Consider the following 12415-nt stretch of genomic DNA (forward strand, 5'->3'; position numbering starts at 1 on the left):
CTTAGAACGTTTCTGACAGTTCTTATTTTATTGCTGCATTATCTTTGCACTTAACTCCTGTTGTTATTTGCCTGCAGAAGCTGTGCAGCATGAAGGGAGATAGTGCCTAGGAACCCAAATCCAAGTGGCTCTAACTGCTTGAAAACTAGACTTACCATCACATGGAGAAGCAGGAGAAGGTAGAGGAAGTGAACGAGCTGCTTCAGGTTCAAAGTGAACCCGCAAAGATTTTTTACATAGAAAATAAATTTCAAAAGACAGGGAAATGCACAGAATTGAAGTGTTTATGACTAATAGGAAAGGCTATTGCAACAATGTTCAGGATTTATGACAGAAAAAAAAGTAAAAGTCTTCATGAAAAAAAAAATAAATAAGAAATCGGAGGACTTGTCAACAGCCAACAGAACATGAGCCAGCAGTGTGCCCAGGTGGCCAAGAAGGTCAGTGGCCCTGGCCTGTGTCAGGAACAGTGTGACCAGCAGGAGCAGGGAGGTCATTCTTTCCCTGTACTTGACACTGGTGAGGCCCCATCCTGAGTGCTGTGTCCAGCTGTGGCCCCTCAGTTCAGGGAAGATGTTGAGAAGATTGAGTGTCCCCAGAGGAGAGCAACGAGGCTGGTGAGGGGCTTGGAACACAAGTCCTGTGGGGAATGGCTGAGGGAGCTGGGGTTGTTTAGCTTGGAGAAAAGGAGATTCAGGGGTGACCTTATCAGTTATCACTTATCACAGCCTTAAGTTGCACCAAGTAAAATATAGAATGGATATTAGGAAAAAGTTTTTTATAGGCAGAGTGGTAAAGTACTGGAATGGTCTGTCCAGGGAGTTGGTGGAGTCACCATCCCTGGATATGTTTAAAAAAAGACTGGATGTGGCACTCGGTGTCATGATTTAGTTGAGCATGGGCTGGTCTTGATGATCTTGAAGGTCTCTTCCAACCTTGTGATTCTGTGATATGCTGGCTAGGAACCCACATTCAAGTGACTAGAATTGCTTGAAAAGCAAATTTACTATCAGGAGCAGGTCCACGAGGTGTAATGTTTTCTTTGGGTAGAAATGAAAACCAATTGGATTTGTCGGAGAAAGTAAATTTACTTCAGCGGAAGAAAATGTTTCAAACTATGGAATTGCACAGAACTGTCATAGTTATGGTTGGAAGGGAAGGCTGTGTTGGTTCCAGACACAGTATAGGTTTCTAGGGTGACACACCAGAGGTTAAATCCATTCCAGACCCAGTGTTGGTTCCATGGTGCAGTTCCTCAATGCTTAGGTCACCTTCTCCTACCGTTTTTGGGAAATATGGACTATAGCTCTGGCCAAACTAACCTTCTGATCCATATGTAAAAGTTTGCTGTCTAGGATCACTCCTGCGTGCTGGAATAAAATAGAAGAATAAAAAAACAAATCAAGAGAGAATCTACCTCTGCTGTTAAATCCCTCTCACAAAGGTATGTATGTGAAATACTAATGACTGTATGGTTCTTGTCATAAGTGCTTATTTGAAACACAGGGCACCTGATTTCAGATATTAATCTTTGGTAGGCAAAGGGCATTACAACAAGTATCTTGCCCTTGGAGATGATGGAAAACAACAGCACTTTATTTGAAGTGCTATAAATATTTACAGAGATCTTTTACCCCTTATCATTAGAGTTGCTAGGGTGTGTTTTTAAACAAATTTATTCTCCCTTTCACTCTAATTAGGGAACACATGCCATGTTAGCCACTGAAGGGAGTCCTTTACGTTTCACCATCAATTGAAATCAACACTTCATACTCTTCAAATATTAGTCAGGCATAATGTTACAGGCCACATTTAAATTAAATCACTGTAATATTCAAATATGTTACAACAGTCTGACAAGTTAAAAGTTCCCATAGCTAGAATACTGAGTAACAAACAATTCTTGCATAGAAAAGGCACTTTCTTTGCCAAATAGCAAGTGTGGGGTTGAACGACTGTGTTTCTGAGCATCTTGTCCTAAGTTACTTAATGGGATTTAGAATATAAGTTTTGTATTGGTATTATTTTAAACTGTGTGATTTATACTGTTTGGTTACAGGTATGACTTGTGTAAGGAAAGCCACAAGATAAGGAGAGCATTTCTATCAGGAGACCTGCATTCCTTAGCTATGCAATAATGTTGGCAAGTGACACCCAGTTGATTAAAATCAGGTAAGAAGATTTTTGTAACTTGTGTGTTCTCCAAATGAGTGAAAGTGCAGATTTCTTATTATCTTAAAAAAAAAAAAAAAAATCGGGCAGTATAAGGTGCACTTGCAAGTTTCAGAGTCTCCTTCCATCCTTGTAAGGTTACAATCTCCAGGAGTGCTCCAGGCTTTTCAGTGAACAGCAAAGTTTTACAACTACGCCTCCTCTACTAAATGTAAAGAGTATTATACTTACATAGATAATAATAAATGCATCACCCCAGCTTTAAAGTGTGAGAAATCTCTCACAGCTTGAAAAGGACTAAGAAAATTTGAATTTCTGAATGCAGAACTAGTAGGGGGGAAAAAAAGTCTAGGTAAACCCCTTCCTTTCCACATACTGAATACACAATACACATGTAATATATATACATATACATATACACATATAATACACTAAATGCATAATACAAATTATTTGTATAAAAAGAAAAGCAAAGATGACATGAAGAGGCCAGATAAAAACAGTTAAAACTAGAAATACGTTAAAAGATAAGAGAAAAAAGTAGTACAATAAGAACTCCTGAGGGGAAAGAAAGTTTTTGGAAAAGGTAAACAAATAAGCAGAACTAGATTTGATTTGTTTTCCCCCCTGAAATGAAAAAGGAAGAACTGCTGGACATAGTGATAAGCAGGATGTAGAGAGGGACCCCTTAATTCCAATTCTGTACACACTGAAGGAAGGAGTAACAGCAGGTACGGAGCAAGGGCAAAATGAGGCATTGATAGGTCTTGCAGATTATATTTAATTCATGTGAGGCAGCAAGGGCTCTGTAAACTCTTAGGAGCTTACAAAAGCAGATGAGTAAGACATGGGAAAGTTAAAGGCTTCAAAAAAAGGGTAGAAGCCATAAAACTTTGTGCAATCTCTGCTTGTTTGAATGACATGGGACTGATGTAGCCTCTGGTCCATGTGTTTCCGTCTTTTTTAAACTTACCTTCCAGTTCCCGAAGTTTGGCTTTTGCATCACATATCTCGTTCTCTGCAGAATACATCCGCACCTGAGCATCTTTTCTAGCAAAGGACATTTTACTCTCCAGAACTCCACGAAGAGCCTCTCCTCTCTCGAGTTCTAACATTAATTTCATTAAATCTTCTTCATAGTGAGACATCTAGAAAAAAAATATTTCAGAAATTGCATTCACAGCTGTCGTAGTGTCATGTCTGAATTTGAAATACAATCTTGAAACTTAGAATTTTGGATGCTTTTTTGAAAATGCAAACTGATCCTCTTCTTATATCATTTTCATGTACCTTAAACATACCCTTCTCTCAAAGATACTTCTGCCTTAAGACAACAAAAGTTACAGTTGAATTCTACAGTCAATTTTCTGATAACTTATTTAACAACTAGAAAAACAGTCATGTTGGGATTCTAGATTATCAGACACCTAGTAACTAATTATGGAAACACAAACTTCCATCCAATGATGTTCAGCAGCCAAGCAGAATGCTATTAAACACTACAAACAAAACAGAGAATACACTTCAAAAAAGGTTCTGATCCGGTGTACGAAAGATAGTCTAGTCACTGCTGCCAGAAATTACCACATTCAAGCCATTTGAATGCAAGAAGGTGGATAGTCAAATATACATTTCTTCAGAACATCTACAAAGCAGCAGTATCCTTATTAATAGGAGCACCATTAATGGGAAATTATTTAACCCCATTAAAAAGGTTCTGCCTGATGCTCTTGTGGCAAACTAGTACCTAAATGAAGTAGCACTAAGAAAATATTTTGTTGAAATTTTCTTTAGTTTTAATTATGATCACTGCTGCAAGTAAGAATTCTGCTCTTAGCAGTTTGTTAGGGGCAGCTGCTGTGGGTGCTCATTCATCTGTTTTAGATTAAATGCAGCCAATAAACCAAGTTTGTTATTCCATATCTATTTTTTAGAGATTCCTGCTTCTTACACAATGATTTGTTCTTGTTGTGCTCCTGTTGCTCCATCAATGGTGGGATAATTCTCTAAAATGGATCCCTGGAAGTACCAGGATTAAAACACTCAATCCAACAAACCATGTCTTACATTGAGAATTCCAAGGCTGGGTGCAAAATATTCCTCTGCATGACTCTGCTGTTGTGTAGTGCTCAAGTTTCTTACACACACCTTCAACTATCAGCAATGACACTAAAAGTTATATCAGTTCCTACAGACAGGCATGAGAGATCTGTACAGTGCTGCTGCTTTGTTATTTTCCAACTAGTGACGGTGATTTTGATTCTCTCGATGAGAGGAACCAATTGCATTTAAGGAAATAAATTACATTTATTTCAAGGGTAAAAGAAAGCAAGTAAGCAAGAAAGCAAACAAAAAAGTCCTTACATCTTCACTGTCTTGACTGGTGAATTCCAAGTATTTTGTCTCAAGTGCCTGCACATTCCTATTCAAATCTTCAATGAGATCCCTTTCGGATTGATTTCTGCCCTGAGGAGATCCTTGCATATCAGTGCCCGATCTGAAAAATGTGTTTTCCTTCAAAATGAGTATTCCTTTAAAAATTCAAAGGCACTTTACTTCAATTATCCAAGCATGGGCCCCGAGATTTATACATTCACATAAATAATATTACTTTTGTGCCATTTGCATCTGCTATTGCTCCTTGAAGAAAGGACTATACAGAATTGCTTCTTTTGCAAGGTATGAAAGATATGACAGCAGGAACTTGAAAGAGAAATACACTTTGGATTAAAAAAACTGATTTCAGTATAATGTGCTCATTATCCTTTTCTGTATTTGTTTTCAATAATGAACTTCCATAATTTTTGATCATTAACTTCCAGGAGGCTTAAAAACAGCATTCCGATAATGCAAGTTAAAAGAACTGGCAAGCTCTTTGTCTCCATGGTAAGTCTCATTTTTTTAACATGAGTTACCATCTCAAAACCATCTCAGTTATGAAACAAATTCATAGATGTAGAAAAAACCTCCCTTTTGCATACTTTGTCTTCAGAGATACACACATTCAAACTACAGACATGCAACTGATTACAAACACAAGACAAATTAAAGGTTTGCTTCCTCCAATTACTCTGTTCTATCTTAATTTCCACAACTATTTCAGCTATAACAAAATCTACTTGGAAATGAGCAGCATCAGCCTTCAAGCACCCCAAACAGTAATAAAAGAGTCAAAACCAAGTTTCTGTATATTAAGTGAGAAATCCAAATATCAAATATACAAATTTGTATATATATACACATACATAAATATGTACAGATACACATAAACATATACACATAGATGAATGTATGCATATTAAAAACACATTTATTAACTAGTGAAATATCTTTAAGTGAAATTATTTTAATTTCAAACTGGACAACTTTGAAGTTATTTCAGTACTTGAAAATCAGTGTTCATATTAGTTGATATATGTTGGTTTTCATAATATTTTAAGTATGTAAGAAAGACTGCAGTAACTGTTTCCTCCACACAAAACTGCAAGAGTTTGTGGGCAATAAATGTGAAATACACTGATAAAAGAAATATGAATTAAGCACTAAATTGGTATCATATAATACAGAAATGTAAATACTAAAGAACCGTACCTTTGTCAACATCAAGTATTTTTTACAGAAATGATATTGTACTGCCATTTAATAAATAGATCCTTCAAAATAAAAAAATTACCACTTTTCTTCTACATTTATGTATAGGCACAATAAACATTTTTCATTACCAAAATGACAGGTTTGCTCATGTTTTTTTTTTCTTTGACTGGCTAAAAAGACACAAATGCCATCAAGGAGGGGTTTGGTAACTTACAAGTCTTGACTTTAAAGACATTACTACTATTAAAAGATAAAATTTCAGGTTTTTAGCTGCAAAATTATATGGCACCACAGGAATTAGCAAATTAAGGATGCTATGGAAATGAAAAATTAAAATTAGAGCACTAAAACAGAGATTATTATATAATGTACTGAAAAAAAACCATTAGACATCTTTTTGAAGTAGCATTTTATGAACAACTTCTGAACTCATAATGTAGTAGGTGGAAACTTAAAAACATATATCAGAAAACCCTATTTTTTTTCATATAGAATTTTAAAAGAACCAAGCTAACAAAAATAAATAAATGAAGGGGAAAAAAACCCAACTAACTAGTGACAGAATGGCTGAACTATTATTATGTTAACAACTTCATTTTGCTTATCTACCTAAACATTTTCAAATACTATAGAAACTAGCCTTAAGAATTTTTGTTTCTGTGATACTTTCTTTAATTATCACAGCATGGCCAATAAAAGCAGTACCTTATGAAGGCTTCCTACTTCCACCTGGAGATTTTTACTTTCATCTTCATGTAACAACTAGAAGTGCTACAACCATAAAGCTCTCTGAAGATTCAAAGAAAACACCCCACAAAAGTGTGGAAAGTTTCAAAGCTTGCACAATTTAATGTCTCTCAAATTTCAGAGAATGTTTTCAAATTCTATTTTCATGTACTACTAGTTCATCAACCCTTGGTTTTGAGCTAAAACATGTTTTTTACCCACACTGTTTCTATCTAAGACATCGTTTTTAGCAGGACTTTAAGAATCTTCAAGGAAGCATATGAGCAGGTGAAGGAGATCTTGATTTCTACACTGCAGAAGAGATTTTGTAGTTCAAAACCCAAATTCTCAGTGTTCACAAGTCTGATGGTAACACTCAACATTGTCACAAATCCACCTTTACACTGCCTTTGTTTCCACAGCTGGCAGAAAATGTAGAGTAATTTTGCAAGAGAGAGAAATGTTCTTTCACCTAGCAGTGTCATTTTGCTAAATTTCTGCAGCTGAAGGAGCAGACTGCAGTCTGATTTTCTAGCCAAAGTCCGTATTTGTGCAATTTGGCTGTTCCTATGGAACTGGCAGTTTTGTACAGACTAAAGAGAGACAAATAGTTTGTGACAAAGATCAAACTCCTATGAAGTTATAAAACACAGGGGTCATGGTAAGACTCAAAGCCAAGCTCTACCACTTTGATTGATGTGGAAACCCTCCTGTGCCTCCTGGGCAGGATTCCTATGTGCTGGCAGAAACTCTCTCTGCCTCCTGATGGCTCTATGACAGCTTGCATGTATACAGCATATCTGGTTCCTCCTCCTCCTGAATTGCATCATTTCAGGCATCTAGAAAATAAAGAAGCCACAAAAGCAGGAAACAATCTGCTAGACATAAAAATCCAGAACTGCACCTCACCGATTAGCTTCCCCACAAGTGATGTTGATTGAAGTCTGTGAAGTCATGGTGGTGAATATACAGCTTATGAAGTCTATAAACTGTGGGGAATTAAGAACATAGTTAACCATATATACTTTGACTTGATGAGCATCAAAGATTAGTCTCTTCCATATCATAAAATCATTACGGCCTCTAGCACAGATAGGCTTTGCTTTATTTGTCAACCCTCTAAAATATTAAACTTTTAACCACTCTTGAACAATTACACAGTGTCACTGCCACATCACTTGAGCAATTACCACAACTGCAATTTGATGGGAGCTTTATAAAACAGAATTGTACTGCCAGTCCTCCAAGCCTGAATATTGTAGAGAAATAAATACATATATGTAGAGGAGACTATTCACTGTCAGAGTTTTCAGAACACCAATAATTTTGTTATTTTATGTTATGTTTGTGTAGATTGAGCTACATTCTCCTAAGAGATTGCAAACTCTGCTTCTCTTCAAACCACTTCTAAGGGAGATAAATGATAGTACTATGATTTTTTAAGTAGCTCAAATACACCATGATACCTGTCTAATAGAACACTTGCTGTGTTAAAGGCTGCTAAGGCTGTCAGAAATTGCACAGCAGTTTTGCATTAAGATGTAGCCCTGAGAACTAAGAAATTAGTCTTTTTCTAACACTAGTCTCCTTATTTTTGCAAGCTACACCCAAACTCTCATTAGCTTACTACCACACATAGGCAGAAATTTAAAAAGCATGCTATTTCATCCAGAAAAAAGAATCCAGTGCCATGGAACGGCTTATGGCAGTTCCATAATTAAACAAAACAGCAAAGAAAGTTTTTGCTGGGGGAATTGTGTCTGATGTGTCATAAAAAACTTGTGTCAGTTTCTTCTTGCAAGCTTCTGAATATATGCTGAATACTTCAGAACAGACCACTGATTTAGAATAGATATGAGGAAGAAACTCTCCTCATTGAGGGTGGTGAGGCCCTGGCATAGGTTGTTCAGAGCGGCTGCGCCTGTCCCATCCCTGCAAGTGTCCAAGATCAGGCTGGACACGGCTGGGAGCAGCAACCTGGGCGAGCAGAGCCCATGGCAGGGGCTGGAACGAGACATTTGAAGGTGCCACGACATGTGAAGGTGACAAGACACCACCCAAGAATAAAGGCAAACGCGATCTTAAAAAGTCGAAGCGCGCTAAGTGAAAGCAGGCAAAGCCTGGAGCATCAACAAACGGGCAGCGGAAGCGCAGAACTCACCGGACAGTCTGCCGGCGGTGCCTGGAGCGGTGGCGATGCTGCTCCTCCTCCAGCATGACGAGCTGCGACGCTCGCAGGGCAGCGGCTCCCGGCACCGCAGCGACTGCAGGGCTGGGACCAGCTGCGACAAACGCGGAGCCACAGCCGGGAACTCCACGGTTGCCACGGACGCGCACGGTGATGCCACAATGCCCCGAACCGGGCGGGCTCTGCCGGGGCTCCCGCTGCTCTCCCCGCCCTCCCGGACGTGTTTTAAGGCTTAAGGGCTCCCCACGGGAAAATAAAAGTGCAGGACACTGAAAGCACCGACTGACACCAAAGCCACACCGAGATGTGCGAATCCTCAGGACAGCGCACTCTTGGGCCAGAGAGAGGAACGAACAGCCAGAAAGTTTCGAATGTCTGCGCACAGAATTCAAAGCGCTCTCTGGACCAAAGGAGCTCATTTCCCTCCATGAGGAGAGAGTCAGGGTTACGAAAGGTTCTCGTAAAACCTCTTGAACGCAGATATTTTGAGCCCCGATGTGAGCGTGTATGTCAAACAACAAGTGAATAAACGCCACCCTACAGGATCCTGGAAAAGCACTTGCTTCTTCCCTGAGCACTGCTGTACTTTCTGTAGCTCTGTTTTTCAAGTTCCTGTTAAATTCTCTGTCTGCACACCCAGCATGCAGATGATTTAACTCTTTGCTGGCATCAGCCACTGTATCCTGAGCTTCTTTCAGGTCTTGTCTTACAGCCCACCTCCATCAGGATACTTGGGATATATCCTTAAGACTGAAGGTTTTAATTGCAACAGATAAAAACTCCATCACATTTCACACTGTCTGGGATAAGTCTCAAAATTTCATTTCTCATATGTGACTTGATGGCTGGAAGTGGCATCGGTTTTGCTAATTCTGTGTCATGTACTTATTTAAAATATATTGTGCCAAATGAAAGAAGGGGGGATGGAGGGTATGTTGTGTGTTGTTTCACTTTTTCATTATTATTTCTGAGTGATTTGAATGCACAAAGTTGTGATTTTAAAACAAATAAAATAATAAAGTAGAGAGCAAGACAACAACTAACTCTATGGACAAATCACAGAAAAGTGAGGTTGAAGTTTGGATATCTGAAATAAAGATTGAGTTAGAAAATGCAGACCTTCCCACAATTGTCTTCTCTGTCCTTCTGTGAGGAGAAGTTCTCAGGGCTAGTCCATGGCCAGATGTTCTCTATGTGTCTTCTTTTAGAGTTTCAGGTAAGACTTGGCTTGGATCTGCTGCTTCACTGGGCACACACCCTACTCCCTGTTTTCCTGCATGAAGACAAGCAGCCCTAATGCACCCAGCTGTCCCAGCCCAACAAAATATCACTGGGATGCTGGCACTCGCCTGAAGCTCTGCACTGCTACCCTGAGGCAGGGCACGCTCTACCCCTTCTCACAGTTCATTTGTAAAGACCACTCTAGTACTGACTGAGGCTTATTGTTTATTAAAAGCAGACAACAGTGCCAGTGGCAGTCAAGAGCTTCTGTCTGGGGCTTTGACCTTTCATACTTCTGTCCCTCTGTCACCTGCTTTGGGCAGCAGCGTGAACATTAAATTTACTTGCAGCTCTGCTCCATTTCTGAGACACAGCACAAGAAGAAATAAAGTTCATGCAACAAAGTGGGCACGTGTGCTAGATGCATTTTTCACTATATTTTTCCTTCTGCAGACTTTGATTAGTTTGTTTTAAATTACATTATACTAATATAATATAATATACTATAATATAATATAATATAATATAATATAATATAATATAATATAATATAATATAATATAATATAATATAATATAATATAATATAATATAATATAATATAATATAATATAATATAATATAATATAATATAATAGTAAATACTGTGTTTGAGGTTTCATCCCCATTTTGCTTTCACTGTACTGTAGCTTCCCCCCAAAATACTTTTACCTACCAAATCTGTAAACAAATCAGATAAAATATTGGACAGAATCCAGTAACAATGTAGACAATTGCCTGACTACTAGGATCAGATATTTAATATGGTGACTATTTCATATCCACATTGTTGTATGAACTGTACACAGCAGCTGAGGCAGAGGTGCTAAATGCTTCACAAGAAGCTCAGGGTAATTCCCAAGAAAAGTCCTCAAAGTGTTACATTTGGGTTTTTTTAATACAGAGACTCTATGAAAAGTAAATATGACTTTGCATCTTCTTTACAAAGAATCAGCCATAACAATCACAAATAAAAGTACAGTGGCTTAGTAGCACTCCTCATGATTAAGCCTAAACCACAGTTTTACAGTAAGCACAGGAAATACTGATGTCCTCAAGTGAACTGGGAAAAATTAAGACTTTCTCATGGACCAGCTGATGATTTCCAGGCATAACAGTTGTAATGAGACCAGAACATTTGTTTTCCCTATCATAACCTTTACACAAGGAAAGAAATTCAGCAGATGCTTGAGGCTCAACCTCTCAAACACATTGTGGCATTTTGCAATTCACGTGAAATTGGATGAACAAACAGACCAACTAGATTGATGACAAATTTCATTTTGCATGTTACAAATATTTGAACCTCATCAAAATAATGTAACACAGAATATTAATGCAGATCCTGTGAGTGCTGAATAAGAGAGAATCAAATTTGCCCAAATTCCAATATGGTTAGTTATATTTTGCATATGTAAAACTTCTTTTCACCTAAATTACAAAGAGCTATTTTTATTCACTTCTTGTACCCAGATGGTTGTGTAAGATTGCTAGTATTACTGTAGCAGTGTTTTGCATCCTAATCCCCAATGCAAAGATGCATTTCAGCCCACTGTTAAATAATCTTTTACTTAGCCATGAACTTATCTGCCCACGCAGTAAACTGATTTTTCCCTGGTTTTTAAATTCAACTAAAAGCCTTCAGTAATTTGAAGGATGCCAAGTAAAGCAAAGAAAAATTATTACATTGGAATTTACGTCACTTATTCTTCCAAAAGGAAAGCATTACCTTTCCCAATGGCTACACACATTGGGATCTTCCAGATTCAAAGACACAGCTCTGACACTCCAGTGGTACAGGAGTATGACACGGAAGCCAAGAAAGGAGTTGAAATGAAGCACCATCTTTTCAAAGAGATGACTGTGAGAGAAAAAAAAAAACAAACCCAAAACAGTAACTTTAATAATACCATACAGAATATAAAGTAGCTAATAATGTTGACCCATCTGTAGTCAACCTCAATTGCACTAAATTACTCACTGCCAAATTTTGTATCTATGTGACTAATATACTTTGACTGTATTCCTTTATATACAATTGCTGTTATTAAAAAATTGCTGCTATATTTAACAATTGCTGTTATTAATAAATTGCTGCTAAATTTAACCTTGTTGTTTTGATTGATTGGACAAATCAAACGTATCCAAATATCCATTTATAACACTTTTGCAGTATATATTTACTAAAATTTACAATTTAAAAAAAAAATGCATGAACTCCCTAGAGTGAAACTTGATTGCAAGCCAGATCTTTTGCTTAATTATCAGGAAAATAGAACTGGAAAAACATTAGCATTGCTCAAGTGTTGATACTAGCAATAAAAGATGTAGATGACTCATTTCACTCTTGCTGCCTATGGTTTGCACCAAGAAAAACAGTTCAGAGATTCAGTTTTCATACCATATATCACTCAAATTATCTCACCCAATAACACATGAGTATTTTCATAGTACATATATGAGACAGAGAAAAAAC

General features: G+C 37.6%; 3 protein-coding genes across 8 annotated transcripts in view; all 3 read right to left on the reverse strand.

The window, feature by feature from the left end:
* The window catches only part of LOC306814886 (uncharacterized protein), a 262807-nt gene that overhangs the window by 164056 nt on the left and 86336 nt on the right, over positions 1-12415 (reverse strand). The gene's annotated exons all lie outside the window — the stretch shown is intronic.
* Positions 1-12415, reverse strand: part of LOC306814878 (coiled-coil domain-containing protein 171-like) — a 167125-nt gene that overhangs the window by 846 nt on the left and 153864 nt on the right. The gene's annotated exons all lie outside the window — the stretch shown is intronic.
* Positions 4620-9336, reverse strand: LOC306814865 (uncharacterized protein). 4 transcript variants are annotated; one of them, XR_013777269.1, is made up of 4 exons: positions 8654-9330; positions 7402-7481; positions 6472-6555; positions 4620-4669 (listed from the first exon to the last, which is right to left on the reverse strand). XR_013777269.1 is itself a non-coding variant. In XM_079331348.1 (2 exons), exons 1-2 carry the CDS (start codon positions 9097-9099, stop codon positions 7319-7321), a joined length of 459 nt encoding a protein of 152 aa, XP_079187474.1. In that variant the 5' UTR covers positions 9100-9336; the 3' UTR covers positions 7209-7318. The 4 variants fall into 4 exon arrangements, 1 of the variants encoding a protein (XP_079187474.1); XR_013777270.1 differs by lacking the exon at positions 6472-6555 and having other exon boundaries at positions 4627-4669; XR_013777271.1 differs by lacking the exons at positions 4620-4669; positions 6472-6555 and adding an exon at positions 7195-7308.

The sequence above is a fragment of the Erithacus rubecula genome (assembly GCF_903797595.1).
Source record: "Erithacus rubecula genome assembly, contig: SUPER_Z_unloc_3, whole genome shotgun sequence".
In the NCBI taxonomy this organism is placed as follows: Eukaryota; Metazoa; Chordata; class Aves; order Passeriformes; family Muscicapidae; genus Erithacus; species Erithacus rubecula.